Raw genomic sequence first — 19011 nt, forward strand, 5'->3', positions numbered from 1 at the left:
TTCAGAGGTCTTGGATTCCTCCTCCATGCTAGTCTACTACCTTAAGTCAAGGAGAGAGTTTTGTTACAACTTTTTAACCTCACTTTCTGTACTGTTTTCTTCCTGAAGGCTTCGCACTTGGACATGAGCCTCTTGATGTTGATCCTCCTGCTCTGCTCACAGATATGTTGAGAGAGATTCATCAGTGCCCAAGAGCACTTTCTTGCTGCTATTTTTTCTAACCCCTATTTTCTTTCCTTGATTCCAAGGCTGTTTTGTTGTATTTTCCATGATGAAAGGTTTGGGATGATTCCTTCCCTCTCTTTGCTAGCAGTGTACCTTACAGCTACACTTCTTCCCTCTGTAGCTTGCTCTATAACATTCTTTAAGGAGGGATGATCTCTTTGCATTAGGCTTGGGGTTTGCCACACCTTTGTACAAATGCTATATAGATAATATTCTGTGTGAGCATTAGGAATAGGTGAGAGAGATTTGGTGAAAGTTCTGCTGCTTTTTTCTCCCATCCTCTGCAGGATGCTTTCTCTAGTTATGTAGGCAATTAAATGTTTTCTCTGCAAACATGGTCCCTTCCCAAACCCTAAACTGTCTGTTGAATTGTGTTGTGGATCTCGGTGGTCAGCTACATCTGGTTGTCTGCTGGGAGAGCTGCTCAGGGGTTTCAAGCCAGGAATCAGTACTAGCTTTGCTTCTGGTAGACATCATGGCAAGCTGATGTACCTGAATGCCCAGGTGCAAGATTAAGCCAATGGCTATTCCTTCTTCCTCTTCTTTCTCTCTCATTCTTGATCTATTTTTTTCCATCTTAAAAAAACAAGGTAGCAAAAGTGGTCTATGCCACAGAAATATGTTTGTCACACTACACCACTTTGAACTGCATAACATCAAAGAAAATCAGTGCTTTGATAACTTGATTTGAAAGGGTTGTAGAAATAGCCATCATTATGAATCACAACAGAGAGGAATGGAAAAGATGGTGATTTTCAAACAGCAGAGCTTGGAAGGTAGGGGAAGATGTAAAGTGGGTGCCAGCGCCACATCATCTAACAAACCCCAGCTACACAACTGTTATGTAGCTTTGCAGAGCATATTTTCTTGAGGATATGAAGAGGAATGAAAAATACTAGGTGTAAAGAGGAAATGTGGGCACAGGAAAGGATTGTAACAAGGGAGAAAGCAATGCATACTGCTTGGGTAGAAATTTTTCCACTTCCTCCTCTTCATAAAACCACCCTTTCTGAAGATGAAGGGCATCCAAGATTGCTTGCTGAGACTCTCCTCACCCTGAGAGGGGTTGGATATAGGGAAGAGGAGAGAAGACCCCCAGCATTTCTGTGCTTTGTCACTCCTCTCCTGAGGAAACTGTCTCCATGGCCTGGAATGAGTTTCTGGCTCTAGGAGGCTGCAAGAAATTAGGCCTTAAAGTGGTTTTCTCAACTGCAAATGTTTTAATCTAGAATTTTGGCAGTTCAAATTGGACTTGTGCTTATTGTTACCTTCAGTCTAACAGACAGGAGTTAGGGCATTAAGACAAGGTAGCAGCTAGTGGAATGCATGGTGCTAGTTAGGTGAAATCAGTATGTCCTGTCCCATCCTCATCCCCAGACTTGTAAGTCTTGGGTAGTGGGGAATGTTTAGAAGGTTTCAATGACATTGACTTGGGAGACTATTTGCATTCAGACACAGTTTTATCACTAGAACTCATTAATACTTGTGTTCTGGTCTTATCTTATGAAGAGTAAAGGAGAAGATATGAACATAATTATCTGATATGAACATAATTATCATAACTGACCAGTTCATATGTTTACTTCTTCCAAGAGGGCAGGGGAAGGAGGAGATTGAAACAGGATGTGTCTCATACTGATTCACTTGGTAGTGTGTATTGTAGAGAATCAGTGGCCAAGTGGCTCTGGAGTGTGAAAGAGGCAGAAATGAGCCAATTGTGTTGGTTAGGTTATTCTAATGATTTTTTTTAGAGCAGAGTGGGACATGGTGACATCATTTGATGTGGGAAAGGAGGAGCTAGGTTTTTGCCTTGAATAGCTGACCTGCAATCTTTTCTCAGATCAGTGTAACTTCTGCTGAGGAGAAAAGATGCTTTCAGCTGGAGAAGTCACATAGTTACACTAAATGAAATTAATTATATTGACAAAAGCAATCGGTCAATTGACTTCTATTTGAAAAACTCTTGTTTAACCAATGCTTTTGCAGTAAAAGTGATGTACAAAGATTCTGGTACTCAGTATTTCTCACCAGCTGCGGCAGAAACCATCTGAGCATACAGCATGTGCCAGAGTGGAGCTCTGGTGCTCTGGCTGAAACTGTAAATGTCACGTGGGGACACTGGCATTTGAAGGACAAGCAGAAATTCTGTCACGTGAGCTGTGTCTAGAGGTGTTGTTAACAACCACAGACATCTTGATGTACCTTACCCAAACATTTTTAGCCTCACTTCCTGAGCAGATTGTTAAATGCGACTATGCTGTCTGTCTTCAGCCATCCACTCTAATATCATATGAACCTTTTGGTTCATTTTAGTCACCATTGAAAGACACAAGTGTCAAGTATGTTGAGTTTTTATGTGTTTTGTGAAAACAGGTGGTCAGATGAAGGAGATGTCTGCATCAGTTCTTTCCAACCAAAGCAGCAGCTTTTGAATGCATTGTTTATCCCCAGGGGCTCGACGCAAGAGGGCATGGGAAGAGGCAAGGGATCTAGCTGTGAAAAAAGTGTCAGGCAGATCTCAGACCTTGTAAGACACGGAGTAATGCAATTGTAAGGAAATAAACCCTGCTGGGAACTGAGCTGTGTCACTACTGCTCGTCAAGAACTACTCATTCTCAGTTTGACTGCTGCTCAGTTATTATTCATGATCTGACTGGTTTGCCTTGGCTGTGCTAATTCTGTGGCTGAGTCTTACCTGCCAAGTCAGCATCCCTTCTGGCTGTCAGCAGGAGCTGGCTTGCACTCCTGCAGGCAGGCAGTGCTGGCCCACTCTCTTGTGGGGAAAATGGGAGTTCTCTGGAGGAAGCATACAGTAGAATGTGGCCTGTCTAAGCTTCAGGCCATGGTTTTCAGATGGCCATGGCTTTTAAATGCCCAGTGTCTCACAAGCAAGTCTTCTGCCTTTGTTTCTTGAGAAGTGCTAAGTGTCTTTTGACTGCTGTTTGAACTCTTTGTCACACATGTCCAAGTTAGTGTGTGCTTTTCCAGTGCTAGTCCAGGAATACTGATATTTATTTCTCTTTTTTTTTTTTTAATGGAATGAGAAATATCTCTAGGGTGCAATAAATAAAATATTAAAAGGATCTCAAATGTAGGAGTACTTTTCTGACTCCATCCTGAAGGTGTATCTCTGGCTTGGTGTACAAACCCAGTGTTGTGCTCCTCTTTTTTCTGTAGGCTGTCAGCGCTCCATAGGCTTGTCCAATGGGAAAGCCAAGGTGTGCAGCTACAGTGGATGGTATTACTGCAGCACCTGCCATGTGGATGACAACTTCCTTATCCCTGCACGGCTGGTTCATAACTGGGACACTTCCAAATACAAGGTAATCTCCCTGCAGGCTGGAGTGCTAGCAAGTGAACTGAATTGCTGATGGAAACACAACAGCCTGAAGGCTGCAGGCACTGACTGCTAATATTGTTGCCTTTCTCCCTGTTGACAAAATGAGCCTCACTCTCTCAACATGACATGTTTTCATCACAGTTTCCTTGGTCAGATCTGAGGTGTTCCTCCACCAGAGCAGCCATGCTTCTCCTTCCTGGTGGCATCTTTCTCATCATTGCTTATCTCGCTGTTCAAGGGACAGGTAGCACACAACAACAGCTCTAATTCTTGCAGTTATTGGAGCCTTGAGGAGTACCTGTTTCATGACCACCAGGGACTAAAGATTGGCACTGCTTACTGAATCCACTAAATTGTGGAAATACCTATAGGAAACTGGCTTACCAAATGCAATGGTTGTGAGGCCCAGTATGTCCTGTCTCTTGGCATGAGCATTTTGAGGACACTAGAAGGACATTGCTGCAGCACTTGATTGAACCAAACAGATGAAAGTAACACAACAAGAAAATTCTACAGTTGTTCACTTGCCACACAAGAGCTTTTCTAAAACTTTTGTAATCTACCATTTGTTGCTGCCTTGGTGGCTGGTTGCTAGATAGGGGCACTGATTACATGCCTCAAAGCATTATACCAGCAAACACAGTAACAGTGTTGTTTTGCCATCTCAGGCAATATATGTTGAAAGAATAAGAGACTCATAAGGAATCCAGACCATGCTAGAGCTTCAGACCTAGCAGCCACTGTTAGGAGAGGCTGTTTGATGTTTTGTGTCTGCAAATATTATTATTATTATTATGTGCTATTTGGAAAGGAAAAAAATAACCAGTAAATGCTCTATTAGGGGAAAAGCAGGTCTCTTGAAGAAAATTTGTCAGATGGGGAGATTATTAAAAGGTGGCCAGAGCCTGCTATCAGGAAAATTATAGTCTTGCTCTGTGAAATGCAAGATTCTTCAAAGTTGCAAAGCTCCAAGGTGTGGAAACAAAAAGCCCTCCTATGCCTAGAAGTTAGGAATATTTAAAAGTTCTTTTTTTGGATGCTTTTACCAAGGACTAAACTTGCTGCCACGTGGTAGTATAAGCAGACCTGATATGGGGCTAGTGGATGGTAAGGCAAAGGCCTCGTATCAAGTTGTCAGTAATACTGCCAAGAATATTAGCTGGGTTTTTTTCTAAACCTGCAGCATAAAAACTATGCTCTAATCTGTTTCCTGTGGTAGAGGCAACTGAGGCACCAAAAGAAGCAGGACTTCAAAGCTTAAGCATTCTTTGAAAACTTAATCTATTGTCATCTCACTGTAATAGTGAGAAATTCCATTTTGCACTTTTTGTAGACAGAACAGGTATGAGGTGCCTTGGGAACGCAAGCAAATTCTTTACCTGTCTTTGTGTGAAAGTGCTCAGAGAGGTGAATTTAAGAAAGAAACACAACCCCTGAGGTAGGAAAAAACAACATCATCCCCAACTATTAGAGCAGGAACTAAGGCAGGGAGGGAGGATGAAGATAAGCACACTGCCCTGCCCCTTGTAGGTAGCACAGCACTACCTGGAAGCGGAGCTTCTGCAGAGGAGGATGTGCTCCTGGCTGCACACCCCAAAGAGGTCCTGCAGGAAATAAGCACATGCCACATTTGATGGTCAGGACTGAGACAGGGCTCCAGGATTCACAAACTGCTTTGTTTTTACACAGTCTGAAATGTGTCTGTCAGTCCACCGAATGGGAAGCAAAATTGAATGAAGAGTTTGCAAACCTGCATTCCTTTCCACTGCCACCTATTCCCTGCCTCCTCAGGTGTTTCTGGGGTCTGTCCTGTTTCTGGTAAAGCAAGCACCAAAAAGTACTGTAGGACATGTATAGTTACACTGTAAAAGCTCATGGTTTTCTGTTTATGTTACATGAGCTCAGCAGCTGTAAAATAAGCTGTGGCATCAATTTAGTTTGGAAATTGAGAGGTTCTTGTCTGCTTTTGGTAAGACAGGTCATGAAAATCAGAAACAATGAACCTCTGTTGAGCTGTCTCTTCCCATACCCAGGATCCTGAAGAACAGCAATGCACTTAACATCTGGTGGCACATGGGTAGGAAAAGAGAAATCTTCTTGGCTACAGTAGAAGCTCTTTGAAAGGACTTGGCAGTTAGACGTGTTTCTTCTGTCAAACCAAAGCTGCAGCTCAGTGCCCAGGTTTGCTTTTTCCCCCATGTCTCCTACTGTTTTCATATTTGTATTTTTCATGTGTTTGTGTGACAAAAGAAAAGAGGCAGTTCTGTGAACACTCCTCCTTCCTTTTGCTTCGGCCAAGTGTTTTCCCTGTTTGCATGCAAAGCCCACTAAATATTGCAGCTTGTTTCAGGTGGCTTTCAGCCTGCACAAAATGCCAGGCAAACACAGTAGGAAATGAACTCCCTGTGCCAGAAGGTTTCAGGAGAAGCTGACTTGTGGTAAATTGAATTTTGAACTGTAAGTTTGCAGGCTTTAGAAAGGAAAGGTCTGGAATGTTATCATCCATCCTTTTATGACATTTAAAGCTGAAACCCTGTTGCACTTTGCATCTTCTCACTCCTGGCTGATTTAATAGGACTGTTTTACTGCCCAGTAAAACTGGGGGACTGTGAGTATGCTAGGATGTATACTAAAATATTGAATTACTGTGACTGCCCAACCCTTCCTGTTTCTAGACTGTGTTTCAGCTTCTTGTAACATAGCTGTGTTTGGCAATATGAGTTAATGTTTTACAAGATGTGTGTGCCTGTTCAGCCATGTAGAGTGGACTGACACCTGTCAGCCAATGATGCTGGACAAAGCTGCTTTTCCTGCAATCAGCACTCCATGGGTGCATTTTATTGGCCAGAGAGGGAAAGGTTTGCTTTGCCCTTCTCTTGTTAAAGGCTGCATTCAGACCATGCAGCTGCCCAGTAGTGCTTGGTCACCATAGTGCAGGCATGTGGCAGAGTGACTCAGGGGACCTCAGTTGTGGCGTCTCTTTGTTTCTGTGCTCCTGATGCTTCAGGAGAGATGCCCAGTGTGGGGTTCAGGTGTGCACAGGTGTGAGTGCAGTGGTGGACAGGAACCACCCCCCAGCTCTCAAGACAGCAGGGCAGGTGGGTGAGGAGCCCATCACGTTGACAGAGGCTTAAAGCAAGGAGACAGACAAAGACAGAACTGAGCACCTGATCCTCCTGCTGGGAGGAGCTGGTCACTGTGCCAGGCATTCACACACCTCCTCAGGAATCATGGAATACGTCCTTTAATTTGCTCCTTGGTGGAAGAGGACTAATAATTACTATAGATACGGAAGTTGCCAAGGGATTGCTGAGATATTGCAGTAGATAGTTAATGATTGTAAAAGCAGATTGTTTAACTGCAGCTTTTTAATGCACTGCAATAAGCATAATAAAATATCAATGTTGCTATGTTAAAAAACTTGATAAGTTTGAGTTTATAGAATTTGTTCTACGAAATCTGAGGTGCTTTTGTTGCAGCATTAGCTCTGATTCCACTCAGATGGCACAGTTCTTTGTACATGCAGGATATTAAAAAAAAAAAAAAAGAAATTAGTGAGGTGCTTAATGTAAATAGGTGGGATATTTAATACAGCTTCAGGACCTGGAAACGTGTGGAGTTATGGTCTGCTATAGTTAAAAGGGCACATCGTTTTCTGTGTAGTTATTGGTGGAAGGCTGGCATTGGCATATTTCTTAGATTTGTATTAAATGTTGTAAAAAGGTTATGTCTGGGGCTTGCTTCCCCTGTCAGTAGTTACTGGTGCTGGTTTTGGAAGTGGTGCTATTTATAAGGATGTGTATTGTTCTTACCTACAGCACCAGAAGGGAAATAACTTCCTAAATCTCAAGAGACTGTAGCATGTGTGCCCTTTCTACTTTTGTTAGCCTAACTCATCCCTCCCTTGTCTCAGTGTAAACATTGACTTAGAGGTCCAGGAGGACTCATTGAATAGTGGAACCAGTAATATTTCTGTAGCAGAGTTTCAGGTGATTTGCAGCTCATTTCATGTCTTCTCTTTTCCAGCTGTGATAAAATGCAGAAATCGAGAATGAGAGGGAATTTGGCCTTTTCACTTAAGGAACAAGAGTCCCGTTCATTTATTGAGATTACAGTAGCTTTTTGCAGGTGGAGATAAAACAGGGCACTATCATGAAAAATGCATGAAAAACTTCTTGCAGATGGAACTTTGGGAGTAATACCAATAAGATTCAGTTTTATTTATCTATATTTTAAAAAGCACAACAACTTGACTTTTGCCAAAAAGAAAGCAGTGAACAAACAGAAAAATATTAGCAGGAAGGAAACTGGTTATTCAGATTTTAGACTTGAAAAAAATCTAGTAAGCTATGTTACTGTGCAGCAAAAGCATATGTGACTGCAGATATCACTATACTTTGGGTAAGTAGCTATCTCATACATTCAGTTTTGAAGGGCTTGATGAAGTTTGACTTGGCCATAAGCAGAGAGAGTTGGATCTCTCTCAACTCTGTCTCCGTTTTTAATGGGTAACAGACTAAGTTTTCAGATGCATAGAATAGCTGACAGATCACAGAGGGGGAGATCTGCTTAGAAAGAGTTTGGAGAAAAGCCTAACTAAACTGCTTTGTTTTTTAGGTGTCAAAGCAAGCCAAAGAGTTCCTGGAATATGTTTATGAGGAGCCATTAATTGATATCCAGCAGGAAAATCCCATGTTGTACAGTCATGCTGAACCTCTGGCAACTGTTGTCCGCCTGAGACAGCAGCTGAAATCCCTGCGAGCCTACTTGTTCAGCTGCAGGGCAGCGGTGGCTGAGGATCTGCGTAGGAGGTAAGAGCCACAGCCAGCCTGCAGCACAAGGATGGAGCTTCCTTGGCATGTTGTCTCTCCTGCTGCCTGTTTTGTTTTCTCTCACACTCTGGTTCTGAAGGCATTACCCATTTAGAAAGGTGTTGTGCTGTATCTGACTTCCCTGGGAAGCTGGGTTATCCTCTGCCAAAGAAAATGATGTGTTAGGGTTTGAATATCTGAAATTGTTCTTGACAGGTATTAGCCCTGGGGCATTACACATTGTGGTGAGCATCTTTTACTCCTCCTCAGGCTTTCTGGCTGTGAGTATTTTCAGTCAGATCTGCTAACTCATGCCCCCTGCCATGGCATCACAGTGAGGTAATCACTGCTGGGATCTTTGAAACACCTCACATTGTGACAAAGCATGAGGGGGGCCAGAGTCAACCACCTTTCCAGCACCTCTGCTCTCCTCTGTGGTATGACCTTGCCAAAGGCAGAGGTCAGATGCAGTCCCCGGGCACCTGACCCAGCACATGATTTATGCTGGTCTCTTGCTCAGCCAGTATCCATGAGATGGCTGCACTGAATGTTTTGTTTATTGGCAAATGCATGGTCTCAGCACAGCAAACGGTGTTTCATATTGAGTTTGCTGTGGTGAAAACAGGAGTTTTATAAAAGTTGAACTTCATTTTAGACTTCATCTTAGTCGATTCAGCTGCTACTGCATTTTTCTAACAAGGTAAAAATGAACAATTTTCTTAAAACTGTTGTGATCTTTAAAAGGCCAAGTAGTTCTTGGTGTGGATCTCCAAAATAAATGGAAAGATGTGTCTGCCCATGCCATACTGTGAAGTGAGTGACTCTGGGCACATGCAGCTGACCTGATGGATCTGTAAGCATTTTTGTACCCCAGTTTTTAAGACAAGACTTCAAGTAGGAAAGTCACTGCTTTGAAATGGTGAGCTGCCAAAGGGCAAGGAAGCAGGTGACATCAGTAACTGTATTTTGAACATGGTGTTCTAGGGACCTGAATTCTTTGGAAGGGAGAGGAGACTGAACTGGTGTTTTTATCCCAGGTAAGGAGAGCTGGGCTGCTGTTTGGTACATAACCTGTGTCATTGCTTTGATGAACTACCTAGAACAAGTAGGAGAAGGATACAGCAACAGGTTTATGGAGAGCATTGCACTGTGGGTTAATATGTGTTTGTGTGTTACTACTCAATTCCTATTATTTGCTAGGGCAGCTTACAGCATTTTAAAAATTAGCATGGTTTTCTTTTACTCCAGAGGATGATGGTATTTTCTTGCAGAGCTGGTTTTCGATGCCATTCTCTTCAGTAAAACTGAAGAGAAAAGAAGATTTTTGAAGGTTGTTCAGAAAAAGTAGAAGAAAGAAAATTATGCTTTCTGATTAGTACTGAAAAAAGTAATTCTCTCATTAAAATAGGCAGAAGGAGGCGAGGAATTCAGTGGGCTTGGGTAAGACAGTAAAAGAAGAGAGTTCAAAGGAGGCCTAGCATAGCAATCAATTGACTAGAGGTAAAAAAGGGATCACAGAAAGCCAGGAGAAGGAGTTTAAAACAAGGAAAAAAATCTCAGGAAATTGTGTTAATGAAAACATTAGGACAAAAGAGGAATAACCCAAAATCTGCCTCCAAAATGGAGAGATGACAATTGCTAAGGAAATAGAAGAGGGAGTGGACAAAATGTATCACAGAAATGTGAGCGTGCTCTTTTGGAGCAGAGAGGAGAGAGGAGACCTCCTTGTGTCAAAATGAAACGACTAGAAGGAGAACTGGGAAATAATGCTCCTGATGCTCCTTTTTCTTATTCTTCACACCATCTGCAGTTAAAGCTGTGTGGTAAAGAGAAGGGCCCCAGCCCAAGAAAGGTTTCCTTTTGTACTGGGGAAGCATCTCCAGTTGGATAGGACTTGCTACAAGTGTAAAAGCCCCTGAAGGAATGTACAGTACACACTTTAGAGTCTGCCTCCTTCTTGGTTTGTGAAGTCTCCATTGAGGTGAATTTGGTGCTCAGTTGTTCCCTCAGATGTCATCTAAGAGGTGTGCAGAGATGAGAAGAAGGAAGTTCTTTTCCCATAAGGATTTATTCCTTGCACAAAATGCTCCCAATGGCTTTGCTGCCTTCATCCAGTATCCCAGTGTGCAGATGTTCACTACCAGTGTAGAGCACAGCTGAAAAGTAAACAAAATATGTGATTTTAAATTTTCCTTTGGCTCATCCCAGGGGCAAGTTGCAAAAAAAGGAGGAGTTTAAACAATATGGTGAGACAGCATTCCTAAATTTAGTACTGTTTCCTAATTAAAAGTGAAAGATGGAGAGAGAGAATCCAGTTATCTGTCCTCCTCTAAAAACATTCTTTTTCTGCTTGGTCTTCACCTTAGTATGTGAATGACTATTAATCACAAGAGAGTGAACACAGCATCTTGAAGACCTGTCAGGCCCATATAAACAGACTGAAACAAACTGTTAATATTGCTGTCTACAGAGAACTAAAAACAGACTGATTAATTGTATTGGCACCTTGCTGCCTCTGGGACACTGATAGAGCCTGCCTTATTAGGGAAAGGCAGATCACTCTGAGGTTTCTTTTATTAATACTATTTGCATTATCATCTACTTTAAATCTATACCTTGCTCTTCAGCCCAGATCATAAAATGAAGATGGCAATGAAGTTGGAAACTCTTGGTGTCCTCTGTGAAGACAAAACTGTTTACAATGCTAACAGTCACTTTTTTCTGAAGAATTCCAGATGGCTGTGAACCAGGTTAGCTCAGGATCCAGCTAGCTTAAATGTGGAAATGTTATTTATAATGTTTGGTGTGCCTAGATAGGTGCTTTGAGAACTTTGAAACTTGGCATCTAGCAGGGAACTCAGGACTGAAACCACGTTGTGAACCTTGAAGACGCAAGTGACAAAGTAGAAAGAAAGGAAGAAGAAAAGGAAGGAAGGAAAAGACAGAAGAAATCCTTAATTATAGTAGCTAGAAGGCTCACAGTAAAAATGGTCTTTGTCAGTTATAGTGATTTATTCTCACCTATTGCTCCGCTGGATTCTACACTTTCATATGTGCAGGGGGAAAAAATAAGGAATATGGACTTGTCTGGGAGGTGAAATAAGGCCCTCCACCAGCATGTATGAGCAGTGTTCCTCTGATATTAGCCAGAGGAGATTCCCAGCCTGTTGCTGAGCTCCCTGTTTTACAAGGGATGTTGATACGGCTAGTTAGCTGTAACTGTCAGTATTGCAACACGTCATTTGACTAAAATGTATTTACTGAACAAGTTCTTGCTTGTTTTTGTTGTCTTGCTTGTGTGGATGCTGTTCAGGCAGAGGCATACGGGTCTGAAACCTAGAGCCAAAACAGAATTAGTGCAAGTGGAGTTGTGCAGATCCCACCACCACCTGCAGATGGGGAATGAGTGGCCCAGACAAACCAAGATGGAGTCATTAAAATGGATGGCTGGGAAGGAAACAGAATCTCTGAGTCCATTAAATAATTAGGGTATTCTATGAAACTGTAATGAATGATGCAAGTTGTGTTCTGGGTTTGCTTTGTTCTTGTCATGATTGAAGATTCTTCAAGTCAAGGAACTGGCAGAATGATTTTTGGGGTAGTGTTCAGATGCCTGCATATCTACTGTAGGGTTGGGTAACCTAGGCCAACCTTGGAGCTCCATCTGGGGAGCCCTCTGGGCTCTCTGCTGTCTCAGCTGTACATCTAAACTTGCAGTTCAGGTGCTGCTAGCCCAGATACTTTAGACAGATGGCAGTGACACAAGGTAAATGTTTTGCAGCACATTCCCCTATGCATTAGTGCTTGGTGCAGTGCCCTGGTACTGTAAGTAAATCTGAATGGTGGTGAGAAGCTTTATGGACAAACTTCCCTCTTGTTACTCATTTCAGTCTGATACCATTTGTCTGTCAGCTCCAGAACAGCAATACATCAGTTGTGCCCAGCCAAACTGCAGTGCTAGATGCATTACTTAGCAAGCTCTAGTATACATCTCTCTTGCACAGCAGCAGGAGGGTAAAGGTACAGCTCCAGTGCTGCAGATGTGTGCTCTTAGCTCAGCCTGCTGGTCTGTCAGCACAGGGTGGAACAAGCCCAGATTCAGTTATGCTGAACAATAGAGTCCTGTCACTTCCTACACTGAGGCCTTAGACAGAGCACTTCTGACACAGGAATGGATTGCTTTCAAAATATTTGTGTGGCAACTGGGGAACCTGTCTAAACACATCACAGGAATACTGATTGGTCTAATGCAATCACTATACCTCCAAATACCTCATGGATGTGAAGCTGGGGCTATGTCATCTTTCAGACCAAGGACAACAGAAGGTCATTAAGTCATCTCCAGACTGTCAAAGGAGACTCTTCATTTTCCTTGCAATGTTTAGGGCATTTGGGGAGTGGAAAATTCCAAAGCAGGGGAACAAAGGTAGAGATTCTGAAAGCAGTAAACTGCAAAAAGAAAGTGTGAGCAGGGATGAAACAGAAGGATGTGGTTTCGGGGCTCTGAGATAATGGCAAGACCAACAGAAGAAGAAAATTTGTCACATGGGTGGTTGGAAAGAGGGTGAGAGAGAAAATCATTCAAAGAGGATATCTACATATCCTTAGAGGAAGAACAAGTGTTAAGACCAAACAACAAGTCAAAGTGAGGAAAGGTGAGCAAATAAATGCAGAGAAGTATGCACAAGGCATTTGTTGTTTATTTAGATCCTGCATGCCTGTAGTCATTGCAATAGCTGAAATAAAATTGCCTGTGGATGGAGCTGATACAAACAGACTACCTTCACCTCTTTGCTTCAACTCTTCTTTCTTTTGGAAGATGTAACTGTGCACACAGGATCTTGCAAATTAGCATCTTAAAAAGTGTTTGGCTAAAACTGAGGGGATGGTGTTAGGTGGAATCTGAGCTTTCACTTCAGCTAGAGGTAACAAACAGCTGAAGCATTGAGATGTGTGCCAGAGGAGCCAGGATGGAGGCAGTGCTGCTGTCTGTTCATGTCAAGGGAAGGTCAAAAGCACAAGCTAATGCTCTACCATGGTAAGCATCAGCTGAGGAACCTGCCAGAACTTTCCATGGTAAGTCCACCAGAAGACAGGTGGGTCTTTCAAGTTCATGTTAGCATTTTATGGTCTAGAGGGCACACCTGTGGAGGGATAGAATGTAAGAGAATAGTGCAGAAGGCAATCTCACCCCTGAGGAGTTGCAGCTGTACTAATTACTAAAGATTAGGAACAGGCCTGCCCTTAATAGGCTACAGATGTGTCCAATAATGATGAGTGCTATAAAAGAGTCGGTTAGGTGGTTGAGAAGGGAGCTGGAGTTTTTTTGGCTGTGCTGTGAAGAAGAAGGAGTCAGTGCTGTGAGGAGCTGCCCTATGAGAGATCACCAAGAAGGTATGGGACTTTTGCAGTAAGATGACAACACACACCTTGTATCTCCTTGTCAAAGAGATGAGTGATATTACATCATTTTTACATCGGTAATTTCCATTCGCCTTTTGAGACCAGGTTGCTTTCAAGAAAACAATTATTAAAAAAATCCTTCCTATTATATGTGGACACTGTGTTAAATATGACTTGTGCCATTTTTATCCCCGTATTTTTAGATCAGAACTTCCAGCAGCAAAATGCAAAGGTTCAAGGGTGTCTGACAAAAGCAGAGACCATTTTCTTATTCTTAATTTCAAGTTAATTGGGAGCTCTAAATTATTTTGATTTAAAATGAAACTATGTCTCTAATTATCTGTTCTGCTTTTAGTAACAGTGCTAGTTGATTAATGAGTTAGATCTGTAGTAATTTTTGTATTTCACAATGTTGTTGTAACCTTGCTCAAGGAAGCCACAAAGGAGAGGGAGTTGGTGTACTGCATTTTAGTAGGAAGTTTGTAAACTGGTTCAGGATTGCTGATGGATGATAAGAGTAACTGTTTTAACATAGGAGTGCTCATGGGGAATTTCATAACAATGTAAAATAATACCTTACCTGGACATGCTTGCTAATAAATCTAGCACTTAGTGTGGGCTGAAGATATGTGGGAGTGACTGTTCCCAGAACATAACCAGAAGTGTTCATACCTCATGAATGTGAAGTGATTCACTAAAGCTTTTTTGCATAAACTGATAGAATTAGAAAAAAAAAAATCTGGTATAGTGCCACAAGAACTGAATGAATAAGTAGTGTTTTGGTTTGGTTATAATTCATTCATTTATTTTTACCTTTTGACTTTAAAATCACTAAGTTCCCAAAGCCCTGCTTTTCTGAGTAACTTTAGTTGGCTGGAAAGTTTGGGTTCTTCTCTCCCAGTAAACTTACAGGAGCTAAGATTACCAACGAAATACAAAATAAAAAGCCTGAAGAAAGCTATAAGAACTAACAACACTGGAAAAATCCTGCCTTTCTCTCTCACTTTTGATGCTGTTCTCTACCTTAAATTGACAACTTCCATATCAAATGAATTGCAAGAGAAAACACAGCAAGAAATGATTTACCTTGCCATGTGTATTTGGGATAACTAGCAACTCACTGATACCCCTCTGCACTTCTAGAACCAAATAGTAAGTCTGAAAATTTGGAGCCGCTCTCAGTGAGATCAGAGTGCACACAGGTCCTGCCCCACACGTGGCTGCAGCTGGTGCTGGGGCATGGCTGCAGGCTCAGGACCAAAGAGGGCTCTTGCCCCTTGTTCAGGGCCAACACCCACAGGAACAGTGCTCATCAGCATGTGCTGGCCTTCAGCTGCTTTGCTGTGCAGGGCTGTGCTGAGCTCCAAAGGTGTAAGTGCAGTGCCAGGGTATGAGCTGTGCTGCAGGAGGAAGCGGACTTGGTACCCTGGTGCTGTGCCAGCTGTGGGTGTAGCAGCTTCCTGCACAGGGCAGGAGCAGAGGCTGAATGCAGTGCTGTGCTGGACCGGGTCATCTGCGTCCCCTGTGCGTCACAGCTCAGTCATCATACACTTCTCAGCCTGGTCAAACCAGACACATTGAAACCTGGTGCCTCCTTCCCTCCCTTCCCCCCTCACATCCTAGGTTTTAAGAGGCTTTTTGGTAAAAAGGAGACTTGGTTGTGCCCACCTGTCACCTAACTTGATTTCTTTTGATTGCACTATAAAAAGAAGAGTTCTCCCTGCTTATCACATTTGTACTTTGGTTATAGTGTCAGACATAGGCAGATTAATTGGTTGTAGCTTTAGCAGAGCTGTCAGGGTATTTAACCCATTGAAGAAAAATTACCTAGGCTGGTGATAAACAGGCTTTAAATGCAGAGCAATTACTTAGTGCTAACAAAGCACCATGACTACACACTTTATCCAAATGCAAAAAGCAAATTCTTATCAGTGGTTCTGTTTGCAGGAGGACACTAAAAGATAACCTTTGTTTGTGCAAATACTTACTTGATAAGATCATCTTAGAAGGAACAGATGAAATTTCTGTCTTGCCTGAAGGTTGTACTTCAGATTACAAAGTATCAAGCAAAAAAGAATAATAATCAGAAACTGAGAATGCTCATTTCTTTCTTTTAGTTGGATCCAAAGTCCTGGATGATGTGTTTCTTTTCTGCTTGCATTGATTGTGTTTATATCTAGGAAATAACAATAAAGCAGTTTAAAAACCTTTAACCAATAGGACTTTGGTTTTCATTGTTCACAGTAGCTGGCAAAGGTAGAGGCTGGTTAGCATTGAACTTGGTTTGTTCATTGCAGGTTAAACCCTGACTGGTAGCCAGGATTTACAGCACAGCAGTCCTGTGACTCACCAGTGGTGAAACTGGTCCGGGAGTTTCCAAGCTGGGAAAGCTTAGGAGGTGCTTTTAGTGGGACATGCGCTTGATGCCATTTGCCTCTCAGGGGTCACAGGTCACATTCTGAAGCTGCAGAGGTTTGAGTTTTTATTGTGATGAGTCTTAACGTCTTGCGTTTGACCTCTGTCTGGTTCACTCCAGTTTCTTTTCTGTGTTAAGATTTGACTGAAAGGCCACTGTTTATTGAATGCTCTTAATTGATCAATTTAAAAAAAGAAATCTAGTTAGTTGTATCACATCAATCAAAATATTTACAAAATTGACATATTTTATTTTGCTTTCAAATGACTAATTGGAGATTTCCCATTTGATGTTTATAAAAGACCTTTATATTAAGGGAAAAGTAATATTCAGGCACATTTTGGTCTTTTTGTATCCAGGCCTTGTATTAATCTAAGCATGCTCAAAGCTCCTGATGCAACCTTGTGCAGAAACTAAACACATATTTTCTAGTGAAGTGTTCCTAAGTGACATTATCTTAGCCTGCTCTGGGTCTCTGTGAGATTTTTGGACGTGAGTGTGATTTTGGGTTGATCTGGATGCCTTGTAGTTCTTTGTCTGGATGCTAATGCCGTGGTGTGGTGTCTGTGTGAGCCCCATCTCACCTGCTGTTCTCTACTGACTTTGATTTCCTTTGAACAATTTCAGTCGTAGGTGACAGAAGGACAGAGATAGCATAGACACTACTTTCCTACTGGCTGCATGGGAGGAGGCCTCTGTGTTGGGAAGCAAGATGCTCTGAATTAGTCCTGTGTGCCTCCTACTGAAAAGGACTTTATATCAGCCATGACCTCATTAGGCTCAGAGAACCTGTGCAGGCAAGCAAATGGTTGGAAACTGGCCATCAGTCATTTTCTTGCTCACTGGAGGACTTGATCTGTATGGCTTTCCTGCCCCAACTGATTTGCTTGCATTTTATGAGGGTTTTTTTGAAAATGTGTTTGGGTTTGGTATTTTGGTGCCTGTTATACTCTTGTTCCCCACCCACTAGAGGCTGACAAAAACTGGCAATGAACAGATGCATTTTTGGGAGGTGGCTTCACCAGTTACATTCAGGTAGCTGTTGAGCTTTAGGTTTTTCTTTCCAAACAGGACTAATAGGAATTTTCTGGAGAAGAACTTAATTGCAAACATGCAGCACAGCAAGACCTGCTTTTGTAGAGTTGCTCAGCTTGCCACAGGTGTGGTGAAAGCAATTTATATGAGTGTGGGCTGAGCTGCCTCCTTCTAGGCAATTTCAGGGTTTCACAGCCATGGGGCTCTGGTTTCTACCTTTGGTGATGTAAGCAAATGTTGAGGGAGTGTTTTGCACCTCTGCATTTACTGGGAATCATGCAGGAACTGGCCTGGTTACTTCATAACTTCTGTAAATGCTGTTGCATTCGTGAGCTTTGGCTGCCTGACTGTTCCTCTGTGGCCTACCACAGAGAACCAGTGTTAATTGTTCAAGTCAGTAGAAGGACTGCACATCTGGAGCTGCACCAGCCTTACTTACTGAGGGGTTTTTTATGCCTCAGATCCTCTAGCAATGGAAATAATCACACCCCTCCCTTAAGTGCTGAGTATATGTGTGTGTTTATATATAAAAATATATGTATGTATATAAATGTTTTGCATAAAACTGGGAGGGTAATGCCTACTTTTTTTTTTTTTCCTGGAAGGAGATTTGGAAGGGAGGAGGTGTGTGTTGGATACCAGCTCTGCAGAGCTATTGCAAATCAGCATGTTTTAAGGAAGGGGACAGGTATAGGGATTTGTCACCAGGGCCTATGCTGGCTGAGACTTGTCTGACAAAGGAATTTGGTTGATCATGAGTTTGCTTTTCACCTGCACACTTTTTACTAGGAGTTAGAACTTGCAGGAAATAAGGAAATAAAATGCCCTCCTTGAAGGCAGGGGGAGTGTGATGTTAGTCATCAATACTAGTCATTTACAGTTTTTGCATTATGGGCTATTCATGCTATTTCCTGAACAAGAAGTGTTTCATTAGCTAATTGTTTTCCTTAGCAGGGCTGTAAGGGCATCAGCAGATAATGCAGGTTCTGGCAAAGCTGTTTAGTGCCTGCCTGTATGATAGGGGAGAATGACGGTAAATTTTAATGAAAGAAATTCTATCTGAGCTGAAAAAATACTAATGCTTCAAAATGTTGTTCAGAGTTGACTCCTTATCTTTTAATAAGTCTGCTATGTGCAAATGAGCAATTGCAGTCTGATGTCTGGATTTTGACTGTTTTGCAGTGGTCTTTGACATTGTGCCAAATGTATTCTGAAGGTGTGATGCAGCAGAGCCACTGCAACACAGTCCCCTGGAAAAGGAGCAATAGTAAAACCTACAGAGCTGAAAGGGAAAAATGGCAATGCCCTAGTGAGATTGCAGCTGAGAATTGGGTGGGTGGAGTGGATATGCTTGGTGAGTGAGAAGGAGCAATGACGCAGTCCTGCTCCAGCAGAGTGCCATAAGATGGGTGGTCTGCAGTTGTCAGTGCCTTGCTTGCAAAACTCTTCTCCTCCTGCCCCAGTAAATCTTAATTTTTTTTCAAAAGTACAAAAGGAATTATGAATTATTTGTACTGCCCACCTTAGCTGCAGTGAGAGGTCCTAGCCCCTTCAGTACATACATCTTTGAAAAGTATCAGTATAAGGCTGTTGTTTAAGACAACTAATGGAATATCAGAAACAGACGTATTTTCATTATTTCTTAGAATCCATGTTCTGTGGAAAGATTGCATTTGGTAGTCTTATTCTCTTGTTCTGTGGTTTAGCTGGTTATGTCATTACAGCTTCTCTGTGCATCCACACTAAGATGTTCTTTTTCTGTTCCTGACATCTTTATAGCA

The 19011-nt window shown here is 42.2% G+C and overlaps 1 protein-coding gene across 4 annotated transcripts in view; it reads left to right on the forward strand.

Moving 5' to 3' along the window:
• Window positions 1-19011, forward strand: part of PLEKHM3 (pleckstrin homology domain containing M3) — an 83798-nt gene that overhangs the window by 17091 nt on the left and 47696 nt on the right. For all 4 annotated transcript variants that reach the window (XR_010440932.1, XR_010440934.1, XR_010440933.1 and 1 more), the window contains exons 3-4: window positions 3403-3548; window positions 8183-8376. Coding sequence is in view for 1 of the 4 variants with exons in the window: in XM_064717689.1 (XP_064573759.1) it covers window positions 3403-3548; window positions 8183-8376 (340 nt within the window). In the remaining 3 variants the exon portion in view is untranslated. The remainder of the gene's footprint in view (window positions 1-3402; window positions 3549-8182; window positions 8377-19011) is intronic.

Source organism: Zonotrichia leucophrys, chromosome 7 (assembly GCF_028769735.1).
Source record: "Zonotrichia leucophrys gambelii isolate GWCS_2022_RI chromosome 7, RI_Zleu_2.0, whole genome shotgun sequence".
NCBI classification, from domain to species: Eukaryota; Metazoa; Chordata; class Aves; order Passeriformes; family Passerellidae; genus Zonotrichia; species Zonotrichia leucophrys.